The sequence below is a fragment of the Microplitis demolitor genome, chromosome 6 (genome assembly GCF_026212275.2).
Source record: "Microplitis demolitor isolate Queensland-Clemson2020A chromosome 6, iyMicDemo2.1a, whole genome shotgun sequence".
NCBI classification, from domain to species: Eukaryota; Metazoa; Arthropoda; class Insecta; order Hymenoptera; family Braconidae; genus Microplitis; species Microplitis demolitor.
This window is the reverse complement of record NC_068550.1, coordinates 22,193,076-22,209,175: the sequence shown is the minus strand read 5'-3', so window position 1 is coordinate 22,209,175 and position 16,100 is coordinate 22,193,076. Positions and strand designations below refer to the sequence as shown.

General features: G+C 25.8%; 2 protein-coding genes across 5 annotated transcripts; both read left to right on the top strand.

Annotated features, from left to right (window-relative positions):
• Positions 1 to 157: 157 nt before the first annotated feature.
• On the top strand, positions 158 to 9,652 carry LOC103573735 (uncharacterized). The gene is made up of 3 exons (XM_014441849.2): positions 158 to 819; positions 2,783 to 3,598; positions 6,363 to 9,652. The coding sequence occupies exons 1-3, from the start codon at positions 208 to 210 to the stop codon at positions 6,792 to 6,794; spliced, it is 1,860 nt and encodes a 619-aa protein (XP_014297335.1). The 5' UTR covers positions 158 to 207; the 3' UTR covers positions 6,795 to 9,652.
• A 410-nt stretch (positions 9,653 to 10,062) lies between these two features.
• LOC103573736 (ankyrin repeat and death domain-containing protein 1B) lies at positions 10,063 to 15,888 on the top strand. 4 transcript variants are annotated; one of them, XM_053739774.1, is made up of 3 exons: positions 10,063 to 10,314; positions 11,155 to 11,211; positions 13,206 to 15,888. In XM_053739774.1, exon 3 carries the CDS (start codon positions 13,282 to 13,284, stop codon positions 14,518 to 14,520), a length of 1,239 nt encoding a protein of 412 aa, XP_053595749.1. In that variant the 5' UTR covers positions 10,063 to 10,314; positions 11,155 to 11,211; positions 13,206 to 13,281; the 3' UTR covers positions 14,521 to 15,888. The 4 variants fall into 4 exon arrangements, with proteins under 4 accessions (XP_053595749.1, XP_014297331.1, XP_014297330.1 ...); XM_014441845.2 differs by having other exon boundaries at positions 11,155 to 11,371; XM_014441844.2 differs by having other exon boundaries at positions 11,155 to 11,402.
• The last annotated feature ends 212 nt before the right edge of the window (positions 15,889 to 16,100 follow it).

Here is a 16,100-nt window from a genome sequence, read left to right as displayed (position 1 = left end):
CTACGTGACTTATTTTTATAACTATCATTAGTCTATCTTATCGAATCTCATTAATGTACATTACACCTATACATTTTTATCTTTATATAAGTTATAACTATAAATTTCAACAGAAACTACTCTTTAACTTAATAAAAAAAAAAATAATAATCAGTCATGCTTTAAATTTGATAGTTAACAGTAACCTCAAGAAATTATTTTATAAAAATGATTCTAATGACACCGAAAAACATACTCATGCTTTGTAGCATTACAGTATTAATTACAATACAAGCGAATAGTATAACAGTTCCACTGAAAAAATTAACACTCGGTGATACAGTAGATAAAATAAATTTAAATAAAACATCCGCAGTAGTTTATGGGAATATAATAAATTTTCATGATGAAACTCCATCATTCGTAAAATCATTAACGGAGTCTGTTAATAATCATCCAACGTGGTCAGAAATTGAGTACAGTTGTTCAAAATCGTTGAGTTCACTTTTCAATGACCCTGTTGATGTAATTAATTCACCAATAAATTTATTCAATGTGTTCGACAAACAAAAATTGAATCATGAATCTTTTGGTATTGATAAGAAATACTTAAACAATAAATATACATGCATGTTTTTTGAGCTTTGTCAATTTGAAAAGCAAAAGTATAGAGACTTTGTTAATTTGTTTGATGAAAAATTTTTTTCGAAAGATAAGGATGATTATTATTACTATAATGAAAACCGTCGGGGTAAGAAACATTTTGATATTCTCAAATTTAAAATACACAATGAGACACATTATGTATCTTCTATTAACAATGGCGACTGTTTATTTCAGGTATGATATTTATTTTATTTTTTTAATTAAATTCAAAATATTTGTAGAAAGAACTATTCCACAAATAAATTGCACAACTCTTACTGATGATTATTTGATAATAAAGCGTGGTATATCTAATCAGTTCGAAAATATTATTATCATAGAGAAATAAGAAATATTGGTTTAAAAATTTTGTAATGTTGTTATATAGGTACATCAATATGTAGATGTACATGGAGAAGAAAATTAATTCAAAGAAAATCGGTCTATCGGTTGACCCTGTGGGAGAGCCCCAAAACTTTCCGCAGTTTTCGAGCTCCTTGAGCCATTTCTGAAAAATTTGAAAAAAACTGAAAAGAAATTTTTTTTTTTTCGTAATTCGCAAATATTTTCGAGTCTATTCGATCAAATAATCTAAAATTTTCAGAAAAGTTGATGGCCAACAAGTTCTTTCGATTGCCACCTCAACCATCCAAATCGATTCATTAGTTCAAAAGTTACAAAGAGTTTACACACACACACACACGTACACACACACACACACACACACACACACACACACACACACACACACACACACACACACACACACACACACACACACACACACACACACACACACACACACACACACACACACACACACACACACACACACACACACACACACACACACACACACACACACACACACACACACATATACATACACACACTCGGACATCATTCTGAAAATAGTCAGAATAGCTTCCTAGGACCTCAAAACGTCGACATCTGATGAAAACTCGATTTTCGAAAATCGGGGTGAAACCAAGAACTTCCCGAATTTTTGAAAATTAATAATTTTCTTAGCGGGAAGTTAAAAATATAGTTAATTTTACCAAAAAATATGAGAATAATTAGTAAATTTGGAAAGTAATCTTGCAATGCAATGATTTACACGAAAAATGAATATACAGATAAGCATATTTTACAAGTCGTTTAGTAATTTCTCATTTACTGGTTATGAAAAATCTCTTATATTGCATATTAATTTTTAGTTATGTTTCGTAAATTTTATTATCCCTGTTTAGTAAATTTTACTGTACTAGAATGGAAAAATATAAAATTAAACTTTTATTAGCTTTTAACTTTTTATTGCTATTGCTATCATTTTGATTATTATTGTTATTTATGTGATCTGTATTGGTGTTGGTGTCAATTTTTGTTTTTTAAATAATCACTTGTTTCAACCGAGATTCGAACCCTGATCTCCCGCGCGCGAGTCCTTTCCTATGTCTGACGGCCCGATGTCTCCTTTAGACAAAAGTTTCTGAACTTGTAATACATATTTGTGTATGCTATCCCCACCAACTTTTAATTTTATCTATACACAGTAGAACTTACTATACAGATAGTAAAAAAATATAATCATGTTAGCAAAAAATACATTGCATAGTAATTTTTAAGATTTTGTATGTAACAAATCCTACATTGTATTAGAAAATTAACTTTCTTAAATTTGTATTTATTAACAGTATTTATAGTAAAATTTACTATACGAATAGTAAAAAATATAATCGACTTAGCAAAAAATACATTACGAGTAATTTTGAATATTTTATTATGTAATTATTACTGACTAGTAAATTTTACTAAACGTTTAGTAATAATTACAATACAGAATGTATTTTTTTATATCTGTTAGTAAATTTTACTACAGTATTGTAATTTTTACTATTCTTTTTTCTCCGTGTAGATGTACAATTTATAAATTTTTCAGTAAAAATTACCCAAAAAGTATGATACTGTGAGAACATGTAGTCAATATTTTAATTGTTACCATGCTCATTGTAAAATATACTACCCGTTAACATGTAAAAAAGCTAGATGTTCTTACAGTATCAAACTTAATGACTAATTTTTTTTCAAAAATTCTCTACGTGTAGTAATTTTTTTTTGTTATCATTCATTAAGAAAATTTTATTCATCCATGTTACAGATTTTTGTATTCAACACTGAACCAGAAAATATTTCGATTGATTACAAAGAAAAAATTCCTCAATACAAGAGTAAAATCTTAATGGCAAGCAATAATAATACGCTCGAAAAAATTGTGATCAACTATTTGAATAATTACAATATTTTCCTCTTCAACTTTACATCACACCCATTACAAATTAAGAGTACTATTTTAAGTTACTTAAGAAATGATAATGTTTTAAGTATCGAACTAACTGCGCTTCCTAAATTGCCAAGATCTTTGAAATCCAACGAAGGTGATGGTAAATTATTAACCACAGACTCAAACTGGATGCAATTGAATCCAGGAGACACTTTTAATATAAAAGACATCAAATCAGATTCAATATTGATAAATGGTAACATTTTGGATTTTTTGTTTTTTGATAAATTTGACTACAGAAATTTTAATTACAACTATCAAATAACTAATTATTCTTACACAAATTCGGATGGTAAATCACAGTGTCGTGAATCGATTGTAAAATATTATAATTATGACAGTAAGAGCAATTTTGAAAAGTTGACACCATTCGATTGCTATTTACAAGAGGAATTTTATGGAATAGACAATAAATTTTTAAATGAAAATTATAAACGCGTTGAAATAAAAATTTGTCGAATTATTGAAGAAGAGAAAATAAAAATAGACCCTTTCGAAATCGTTTATTTGGATGAACAGTTTATAGAATTTGAATATAATGTATTCGATAATGAAAATGTCGTGATACAATTTCCAAAAGGAAACGAGACACATTATATTTCGTCAATTCAATTTGGTGATTGTTTGTATCAGGTAATTAGTATCTTTGATTTTTTTTCTATTTGATCCGGGTCGAAAAATTTGATCTGATTTTAGTCTAATTGGACTATTTGATCTGTTTTTGATCTTTTACAAAAATTTTAAGCTGTTTTTGATCTGTTGTTTGAAAAAACAATTGCATTACGGGCAGACAAAACTAGATCAATTTTTGAACTTTAAAAATTTTAGTTCTGAAAATTTGCGAGGACAAAATTGAATTAAATCATGGACTTAGAAGATTTTTATTTATGGGCAATATTTATAAAAAAAATATTAAGCTACAGAATTGATTATGTTTTGTTTACTGTTTACTTAGTATCTTTTGTTTAAAAATGTCGGCACCCGATGAATAAAGTTTTTGTCTAATTATATATAATTATATATGTTCATATATATAATCATATATGATTATATTTAATCATATATGAAGTTATATATAATTATGCATGATTATATATAATTATATATGACCACATACATAATTAGATCTGATCATACCTGGTTGTTATTAGCCCATATATAAGTCTATATATGATCAGATCTAATTATATATAAGTCTATATATAATTAGATCTGATCAGATCTGATTATATATGAGTCTATATATAATTAGATATGTTCATACTTGGCTGGTATAACTTCATATATAACCATATAAAAGTCTATATATGATCAGATCTAATTATATATGACTCTATATATAATTAGACATGATAATACTTGGCTGTCAACTCCATTTACTACGATATATAAGTCTATATATGATCAGATCTAAGTATATATAAGTCTATACATAATTAGATCTGTTTAGACATGACTGATACAAATCCATATACAATTAGATCTGATCAGACATGGCTACTATAAATTCATGTATGCTCGTGCATAAGTTTATATATAATTGGATCTGATCAGACATGACTGATATAAAGTTATATGTAGTTATATATATATATTACATAATATGACAATTTTTTAATATAAATGTTATTAAATTTTTATTTTGTCAACTATCAAATAAACTTAAATTCCCAATACTTAAAAAATGTTCAAAGGTTTCGGCAGCAATTTAAAAGTATTAATCGATATCAATTTATATACGAATATTTATAAGTTTATAGATAAATAGATTTGATTATATGTATCTATTGAATTCTATTGTAATTTATGTACGAAATCAAATTCATTATTAGGTGCATTATTTACGTATGATGTATCGACTTGATTATTTGAGTTATGTAATGCCATAAACTTTTCTTTATTGTAAGTTCATAACAGACTAGAGGATCAGAGTACAATCCAGCGATCACTAAAGTTAAGCAGAATCGGCGTAGGTCATTGATTGGATGGGTGACCTCGTAGTAAAGTGGTGGTCAACGAATAGTAATTTTTTTTTTTTTATTTAAATTCAATCGATATTTATATTGATGAAATCAATAAATCCTAATTAAATTACTTAATTAATAATTTAAAGGTATTCTAAATGAGATTCTAAAAATGACTATATTCATTTATGCATGATCATGTATAAACAGATCTGATTATATATAATTAGACCTGGCCTATTTTTGGATCCAATCATATATAGACGATTATGCATAATTATATATGATTAGACAAAAACTTTTTTCATCGGGCAGTTGATGAAAGTTTGACAGCTTAATTTTTATTTGTCTTGACAGCATATTTATAGCATTTAATAAAAGCGATAAAATAACTCTTAAAATGTCAAGAAATTTTTGTTATTTACTGGATGAAGTTTAAAATATTTTGGCATTAGAAAACATCAAAATTCTTGTGACAACTTATTGCGGAAGCGCATTAGCATGTTTCAAATACCAAAAAATTAAAATAAATTTATAAATCTAGATTATTTTTATTATCATTTCTATTTATAAAAAGTTCCGTTTTCGATTTAAAATCGATTTAAAACAAACTAAAAATTATAGTAAATAAAGTCTGTTTTTATCTTTAAAAACAATTGAACACAGACCAATAATTATAATAAAAAAGTCTGTTTTTAATCTAAACCCGATTTAAAACACACTAAATATCATACGGAAATAAGTCTGATTTTAGCCTGGATAAAGAATGGTACGGTCAAAAACAGATTAAATTCCTATATAAAATAAATATGATTTATAAACTTGAATTAAAGAAGAAATATTTGAATTTATCATTTATTTTAAGACAGATCTAATTTTTTGACCCGGTTTATGAATGTATTTTGCGGAAGGCTTCTAGGTATCTATACCCTGTTTAGAAAATCTCATGGAATCCAATAGATCCTCATACATTCCTATAGAAATTTTATAAGAATGAATGAGTTCTATGAGAAGTGCTATAGTTAAGTATAGGGCCTTAAACAGCTACAAGAATCTATCGGATTTTTTAAGCAGGGTATCCTTATAAACCTAACACTGTCACTAAATATTAATGCAAGATTCTAAGATCAGAGATAGAAGTATGATATACAGATTGTGTAATATAACACTTCGTGCGCAGATCTGACGCAAGATTGCGTTAGTGTCTGCAAGTAATTTCTGTTGCAGTACTCGCTCAAGATACGTGTAAGTAACTTTAGTACTACATCTTGAGCAAGACATCTTCAATGTTCTCTTATACAATATCATGTGCAAGTCCTGCAACAATCTTGTCTTAGAATCTTGCATTGATATCTTGCTACAGATTGATAGGTATATAAAAACCTAGGCACCTATAGAAGTCTTTCACAAGATATATTGTTAATTAATTTCAGGCATTAGTCTACAAACTGAACGGAAGGTTTACAGAAAAATTGATCCACGCAGGCAAAATTTTATCAGCGAGCAGAGATAGTAAACTAGAAGAATGGGTCAAAACTTATTTTATGGACAATAATTTGGATCAAATATATTATAATCAAACAATCAAGAATGAAGTTATAGAAAAACTGGGAAACAAAGTTCTACTAAATCTCAATTTACGATCATTACGTGAAAAACGTTCTCCGCCATATTTAGAATTTATTCAATTTAATAATTTCACAACCTTGTCACATGACTTACCGACGAAAATTTTCAAAAATTCATCACAAAATTTACCCACAGTAACTTTAGAGAAATTAGATCCAAACTTTTCAAGCTCACTAAAATCTTCTTTATTTAATATTTTGTTACTACTAACTATTATGACATTATTATTAGTTTAATCATACTCTATACATTACTTATAAATTGCAAGATATTTTGACATAAATAAATACTAAATAAGTCAACTTCAAAAGCAAGTCAGAAATGAATGAAACCCAAATTTGATTTTGACTTCCTTAGTGTCTATTTAAGTCATAAATGTCAATTTTGCTCTGATTTCGATTCATATCACGTAAAATTTGATCAAACAATTTAAATTTAAGTTATTTTTCGAAACATTGTCTCTAAAATCTATGAATATTTAGTATATTATAGTAAAACTTAGTAATGGCAGCTAACAACTCTATTACACTGATAGAAATTTTATATTGACTCAAGAAATATTTTCTTGAGCCAAGACTTTATTTCTGAAGAAAACCAATTATCTGCTTCAAGAAATTCTTGTCTTGATTTAGATTTTCTTGGCTCTAAAGATTTTTTATCTTTGATAGATAACTCTCGTGTCTTGACCCGAAACTATATTATTTTCAATCGATACTATTGAATTCTTCAAGCAAGACCACTAGTCTCTTCAACTAAAAATGTCGTATTATTATTTTAAGAACTTTAAATTTTTGGTTCAAGCCCTCGCGGTTTTGGAAATACTGAAATAATACCGGAATTATACGGTATAAATACTGCATAAATATGGTATTACTCGAGTTATTTTAGCCAGTTTTTTTGCCGCATTATTACCAAAAATTTACGAAATAAATTCCTAATATTATCGGTAATAAAACAGAAAAAATACGGTATTTTCACAGAATTAAAACAGTAATTATACAGCATATTTATAATATATTTTCGGCATTTTTGCAGCATCAAACTGTTCTACCCGTAAAAAAATGTATATATAATCATATAAAATTTTATTCAGTTATATATAATTTTATATAATTATATAGAACCTTATAAAGTTATATATTAAATAACTGTCATGAAAAAAAAATAAAAATAAAAACACCCGTTAACTCGTGGACTCAATCCCGAGACCTACTTGTTCAAAGTCTGATCTGGTAGCCATTATGCCAAATTACTTACTTGAAATATGTTACTAATTGTATTCAGATGGATACAAACAAACTTAAGAAAATTGAAAACATCAATTTTCACAGATAGTTATTTTCACTTACATGTTTTTGTTTGAGTAAGAATTGTGTGAATCAATAAAATAAAATAAAAAATATTACATTTTGCATATTTTCGATGATTTTAAATGCAGAAGCGAACAAAAAATTAAACCATATTTTTTTACAATTTTCTATTTTATCAGCGTAAATCTGGCGAAATTGCAGGATACTGACGGTATTATTGTCACAAAAACAACGATTTTATTATTATAACATTATCGTATTATAGTTTTTATACAGCATTTTATTGGTAAAAGTTCGGTATTCTTGTAGTTTTTTTACAGTATTTTTTCGGTAAAAGTTCGGCATTTTTATAGTAATATTACTGTAGTAATCTGGTAACTCTACAGCATAAGTGCAGTAAGTATATGGCATAACTGCAGGAAGAAAACTGGCCAAAATAACCATTTTAATACCAAATTATTACGGTAAATTTACGGCATGTGCATAAATCCCGAAAATTTACGGCATTCGCAAAACTGCGAGGGAGTAATGATTCCTTGATGAAAGATGTTTTTAAAGTAATGAAAAAAAAAATTTTTTTTTTAAATAAATTTCTACTTTAACATATCTGAAGTAAATAAATGTAGTCCTAAAAAAATCACTTTAAAATTTTTTATTTTTAAAATAAAAAAAAAAGTTTTTTTTCAAGCTGAGTAAATTGATATCTTGATTTAAAAATCGTGCCATTCTCGAAACAAGTCAGTAATATTTTAAACCTTCATTTTGCCTATCTTAATCCAAAAGCAAGAAATTCTTAAGCGAAATATGTCAGAATTTTGGTTCAAAACAAAAATGGCTTCATCGCAGAATAAAATTCTCAAATGAATAATTTTTTTTCTCTGGCCGAGACTTTCAATTTTTTTGGTTCAAAGACTTATTTCTTGAATTAAAACAATTAAAAATTTTGAAACAAGAACCACATTTTGAAGAAAAAATTTTTTTGAATCAAGATAGTTTTTCTATCAGTGTACTATTAAAACATTGAGTATTGTATTTAATTACAAAACTTATCAATTTTTATCCTGTAAAAATATTATTGTAAAATATGCGAAAATTTCTATATGTAGTAATTTCTGTATGTTATATTAATAAAATAATTTTAATAATTACATAGTAACTAATCATCATACACTTGTTAATTTGTCGATGACAGATAAAAGAAATCGTTTGATTTGTAACATATGTAAAAGATAGCGCATTCAAATTTAAAATATTGACTCGTTTAATACAATCGATAACCCGATGGGGTATGAGTAAAATATATCGAAATATATCGATTGAAAACTCGAACAATATCAAATAAAAATTAATTCTTGCGGTAGTACTGCCGAAATCGAAGCAACTATTCGATTGTTCATAATTGAATAGAATCGACTGAAGACAATCGATTGTGGTAATTAATCGTTTCTGAACAATCGACTATTGACATAATCGATTTAAAAAAAAAAACCGATTTTTTTCTCTCCTAACTTTATAGTTGCAGAATCGATAGCTTAACAATTGATTGTGTAAAATCGATTTTATAATTTTTTGTTCAAAATAAAAAAACGAATATGGGTCCAAAATCACAAATTCAAAATTATTAATATTTACATTATTTGACAGTCGATTATTTGCTCACAACTTTAAAGTTGCACAGTCGACCATCTAACAATTTATTTTGAAAAATCGATTTCGGAATTTTATTTTAAAGTTAAATATCACCACATACAAATATAAGTTTGTATTTCATCGAAGTATGAAATTTTCATATGGTCATTTATATTTAAAATAATAAATAAAATACTTTGGTTATGTTTAATAATTTTTTATTTAAACTTTTCAGTAAAAAACAGTTCAGAAAAAAAAATATTTTTTCAATAAATGGAGTATTGTATTTAATTAATAATTTTTTTTTTGTGAAAAATCGATTATTTTTTAATTTTTCAAATAGCATAAAATTTTGATCTATAAAATTATAAATAGATATCTAACTTTAATAATTTCGCTTAAGTTGTTTATCATTTGTTTGCCTGTATTAGTCAAACAATTTTTATAATGTTTGAGTTAATGACTTTGAAAAACAAATTGTTTTTTTAATTAATTTTACAAAAAATCGATGGTTAAAAATCGTTTTCAAAAAAAAGAATCGATTTTTTTCAATTAATCAAAAGGCCTACAATCGATTTAAAAAATCGAGAATCGAAACGAAAAGATCGATTGTTCGATTAATCGATTTCGATTGCGCATTACTACCTTGCGGAAAAAAAATAAATAATAATACTTTCTTAGATATCTACTGACAGATGTCAATTTATGTACTAAATTTATGTATTAATAATTAATTAACTCTATTTATATTGACATGTAATTAAGTTCAAAGTTCTGTTAAATACATGGTTTGTGATATTCCGAAAAAATTTTCGAGGTTAGTTTTCTATATCAATTATCTAAATATGTATTTTTTTATTTTTTTCTATACTCACATTTTATTTATCTATTTCAAAATTTTTTAAATTTCTAATCGTTTTATATTCACGCCTTGTCATAAATGAATCGTTTATTTCAGGAATCCCATAATGTTTTTTCAAAATTGGATTTATTGCATTTTTGGGTTCTTTGGATGTCCCCCCATAGAAATTAATAAAAATATCCATTAAATCAGTGTTTAAAAAACAATTAACAGGGTGATATTTTATTTTATTGAGAAACCCCATAAGTCAATGACTTATGGGGTTTTTTAAATAAACATGCAGTTTTAGTTTCATAGAAATAATTTTTTCTTTTTTATTTAAAATTCGCGCTTTTTTTTTAAAGAAAAAATAATATGAATAATTAAAATAATTAAATTAATTATTATTTTTTGTAATTTCTGAGTTTCAGAGTTTATATACATATTATATACTTCATTTTATCAGTCTAATAAATTATTTGAGTGGAAAGAAATAAAAAAATAATGATTTTATAATTTTTTCTTCTGTTTGGTTGAGAAACCCCATAAGTCAATTAAGTTTAAATAATTTTTTTAAGTAGTTTCGATTAAAAAATTAAATTTTTCTTGTTTGAATATTTTTCAGACACTAACATTATTCTTTTAAATTATTTATTTATTATTTCAATGGCAAGTTTATCCAGAAAAATATTTTTTGTGTTTCCTGAAAAATTTTGTTTTCTTGACTTATGAGGTTTCTCAAATAAACGATTCAAATATGAAACTCATATTCATTTTTTATTAAACAAACAAATAATCTTACTTTTTCTTTTATAGATGATAAAATAAAATATTACTGTTCAAGTCATAAAATTTATTATGAATTATGAGAAGGTATTTTATATTTATTTTCACATATTAAAATTCAGGAGTGTGATTTGCAGCTATCAGACAAATTATAAATTTTAAATAAGGTGAAAGCCCTTATACCCGCTCACTTTTCATGGGAGTGAGATTAAACCATAATTATAAGTGATAAATAATAAAAGAAAAAGTTCGTATACTAGATCTTCATATATTAATATGTACGTTTACTAATTTTTCAGTTCCTTATTTTTTTAATTTTTCTATGTTTATTTGAATAGTAATAGTTGTAGATACCAATTTACCGATTCTTTTTTATATTCATTTTAATATACAAAATTACAAATTTTGCTCTTCTGTTTATCAAATTTTAATATAAATAATAGTCATTTAGTAATATATAAAATCCTGGCTTGATATTACCCGTATGAAAAAACCATATACTATTGATAATATATAAAAAAATATATGGTAAATAACTGAACATATATGGCGACAAAATTATTAATATATGATTAATCATATATAATAATTTATAAGTTTAATATTATAATAATCCATACCATTTATAATATGTGCAAGTTGTTCTTCGTACAACTAACAGAAAAAAAGTTACGAAGCTTGAAACAATAGTGAATTGAAAAACTTAACGTAAAGATAATTTTCGGATTTTATTACGTGTACATGTTTATATGGTGAATCTATATGCTATGTATAATCAGTAAGGTGTTTTAAAAAGATTTCTGAAATCTTACTTATTTTTCGTATTTATTTCGAAAGAAAAATATTTTTTTTAAGAATTAAAATTTTTTTTCTTTCTGTATTTTTAAATTAAAAAAAAAGTTCTGTTTTGAAAGTAAGGAAAGTTTTTCCCATGTGTTCAAAAAAAAAAAATTGACAGATAACATTAGTTCAGATGAAAAAACCTAAATTTATATTAAAAAACTGTTTAATATAATGGAAACATGAAGTTATACTATTTAATATAGTTTAAAGCTTCATAACTTTTTTTCTGTTAGTTCTCCGGAGAAAATAATCAGGAGCTTTTTTGTAGAGAATTTAATTTCCTACAAGACTGTATGTTTCGATTTTCGAAAAAAAATTTTTTTAATACTTTTATTTTTAAAAAACAAAAAAAAAATTTTTTTACATGCAACTTGAATGAGAAAATAAGTATTCGTTGAGCTCTTAGTAGAATTAAGATTTCGAGCTGCTCTCTTGGGAGGATTTTTTTTTATACCTAAGTAACTTTTGAAACCATGAGAAAAAAAAATTTTTTTTTCTGAAACACCCTATTATACATGTATAAATAATTTAGAATATACATTGATACTAAAAATTAAAGGAACAAAAAAAAATAAACAGTTGTAGTTATCATGTAACTACATAAAAATACTAAAAATATCATAGCTTACATCATATATCAATAAGTATATTAATCATATATGTTTACACATATTTGTGCAAATATATGTAAACACATATCTATATAAATATATATTTGCATACATTTATACAAATATATGTGAACATATATTTATATAATTATATATTTACATGTATAAATATTATATGTCAATCATATAATTAAATCATATATCTTAGCATATAACTTAAAGTATAGTATAAAATATTCTAAGCAATACTTATAAGTTATCAAGTAAAAAAAATATATTACCGATATATATGTTAGAAATTATAAAATTATATAATATTTCGGCACAATTTTGTATATGGCTCCATGTATGACTTCTTATAATTCCATATAATTTATCATATATTTTGAATAATACTGAAGCTCATACGGGTAGTATCGAATATACTAATTTTAAGTCGAAAATTAACTACAAACTATTAGAATTTTGAGCATAATTTTTTTCCTTGTATTCTATTCGCCTCCGGTAAATTTCTACTTGCTCAAAAAAATATTTTGCATGATAAATTAAAAGCGAAAATTTTCTTGAGGCGAAAAATCATATTTTTACTTTTTTTTTTTTTCATAAATTTTAATATTTCTGTTTCAGATAATTTACAAAAATTACCCGACAGTTTATTCAGAGCAAAGTAACATTTATTTGTCAAGCAAATAAAAACACAACAATGACTCATAGATTATTTTTTTACGACCATATTTGTCGAGACGTAATAGACAATCAAATTTTAAAAAAAAACCTCGACATCAATGCCACTGGTATCTATCACGGTCGGAAAGATTTTACTCTTCTGCATGCCGCCGTTGCAAACAGCGACGACAAATTAGTTGAATATCTACTGACGAAAAACATAAACATCAACGCGACAACGAGTTACAACGAAACTGCTCTTCACATCGCAGCAGAAAGGAATAATTTGGATATCGTTGACCAACTGATCACACACGGCGCTGATATTTCGGCGGTAGCCAATTACGGGTTGAAGCAAAACTGGACCCCACTGCACTGCGCGATTCGTTACAGGAACGAAGATATCGTACAGTTTTTGCTGAACAGAGGCGCGCGATTTAAAATAAGCGATTGCGAGTGCGCGCTTCATTTTTCAGTTAAATTGGGAATTTTAAATATCATCGAGTTGTTGTTCAAACATTTCGATGTTCGTTTGCCGTGCATCTGTCAAGATCGCAATGATCCTTCGTTACTTTATCTCGCTGTCCAGCATGACCACGAAGAAGTTGTCAAGTTTTTGATAAACAAGTACAATAATGTCCGCAGGATGATCAAAAGTAACGAATTAATTCTTCATTTAGCCGTGAGGAACAATTACTACGAGACAGTCAAAGAACTTTTGCACGGAAATGTTGACATAAATATTTTTGACAGCAAGAAAAATCAGACGGCGCTAGATGTCGTTGAAACGACCGCCATCTCCAGTATGCTAAAAAGACATATAATTAAATTAAAAGTTATCAATTATCATGTAAGTGAAGATAATTTGAAAAAAATTAAGACTTTTGGTGATAAATTTGCTAAATATCGTAATGAATGTGAAGAAGAATTGAAAATTATAAAGCGAGAAAAGATTAATGATAGCAATGTATCATTTTATGATATTTTGAATAAAAGTATTCATCAGATCGCAATATTTATGACAAATAAAGAAATAAGAGAAATAGTTTCTGATACTGATGATATAGATTCGAAATACCCGATTTATGGACCGATTATTATCTACCGTTTGCGCGAGGGCTTGATAAGGAAGAATTTGATTGACAAAATACAAGACTTTATTTTTAATACTTTCTCAAAATTGCCGGATACTTTTGTTAGAAATATTTTTAGTTATTTAAGTCATGGTGATATAGAAGAATTATCTGTGCTATGTACAAAAAATTCGATAAATTAATTTTATTGTTAAATAATATTAAATATTGAATAAATTAGAATTTTTGACAGAAAAAAATTTTCTGAGGACTAGAAAAGGGAAAAGATCCAGTTATTGACCCTGGTCCAGTTTCTGACCTTTTCAACTTTTTTCTGACTCAAAAAACTATAGCTTTAAAAATAAAATCAATTCTTCTTTATTTATTGTAATTAATTCTGAGCCTAATTAATGACAATTTAAAAAACAGAAAATATTAACTGAATAAAAAAAATGTTTAAGCTATAAGTGACTGAGGGAGCCATTTTTTAACTGGAGTCTAAACAGTTTACGTTAGGAGATACGACGATTGAATCTGTGCATTAATTATCATGTAAATAAAAAAATGTAACTAAAAATAGATGGATAAATCAATATTTAATTAAAATTTATTTTAATACATTTATAAAACATTAAAATGAGTTTTGTTGGTGAAATTTGAGGGTCAATAATTAGTCTCAATTTTAAAGGTATGATCGAGTTATTGACCCTAAAATTCTAACTTACTGCGAGCGAGGTTATCTGTTTAATTACATGTCTATAAAATGTAACAATATCAATATTTATAGTTTTTTAAAATTATTTTCTACTATTATTCATCATACAGTGATAAATTAACATTTAATATTCACTTTTAAAAATAAAAGATCATAATTAGATTTTGAAAGTACATATTCTTGGAGTGATGAAATTATTATAAAAATAATGTAAATTTCGATAGTATTTAAATTGTTATGACTCTTTTAGTTGAGTAATATCTTTATTATAACAAAATTAATTTTTTTATTGTTTTTTTATTCAAGAGTTTAAAAAAAAGACAACGAGCTACGATGAAAAATAATAACAGCCGCTAGTTAAAGTAACTTTAATTATTTATATTTTAAATATTGAAAAACTATGTTTTTGTTATAATAAATATTTAATTTATTTGTCTAAATAATAATTTTAGTTTTTTGAAACTTAGTAAGTACTTCATAGCCTAATCATGGTTTGTGTAATTTGAAGCCCAGAAACTAGGCCACTGGGGGTCAGAAACTGCGACCTGAAAAATTCTGAGGGTCAGAAACTGAGTCTGTGAATGTCAATTTTTAAAACGTCAATTTAAATTATTATTCAATTCAAATTATTTTACGCAAATGACTTTATTTGAAAAATCCTAAACTAGTCGATGAAATAATTATTTTTCTCATTAATTTAAATCTTACATTAATTATTATAGTATTACCTCAACTGGCACTCTTAAAAGATCAGGAACTGGGTCCTTACCTTATTAATAAAAAAAAAAAGTTGGTTATACTGTTTGTCTATCAAATTTTCTATCTGTGCAAATATATTAACTAATAATTAATGGAATATATGATTCATTAATTTCATTAATGGCAAAAAATTTCATCACTGAATATATGATCTATAGAAAAAAAAATGCTTCCAATATTTGGAATATAAATTATTCTATTACAATTAATAGTTAATAATAATTATCATTTATTAATAAATTTTCTCCACAATATAAATTGTTAATTTTTCCAAAAAGTTAAAAACGAATTGATCAGCTGTAATAATTC

Excerpts from the sequence above, each read along its gene's own strand:
- LOC103573735 (XM_014441849.2), top strand. The coding sequence starts at position 208 with ATGATTCTAATGACACCGAAAAACATACTCATGCTTTGTAGCATTACA. Across the intron at positions 820-2,782 it reads ATGGCGACTGTTTATTTCAG|ATTTTTGTATTCAACACTGA; the intron begins GTATGATATTTA and ends TCCATGTTACAG. Across the intron at positions 3,599-6,362 it reads TTGGTGATTGTTTGTATCAG|GCATTAGTCTACAAACTGAA; the intron begins GTAATTAGTATC and ends AATTAATTTCAG.
- LOC103573736 (XM_014441847.2), top strand. The coding sequence starts at position 13,282 with ATGACTCATAGATTATTTTTTTACGACCATATTTGTCGAGACGTAATA.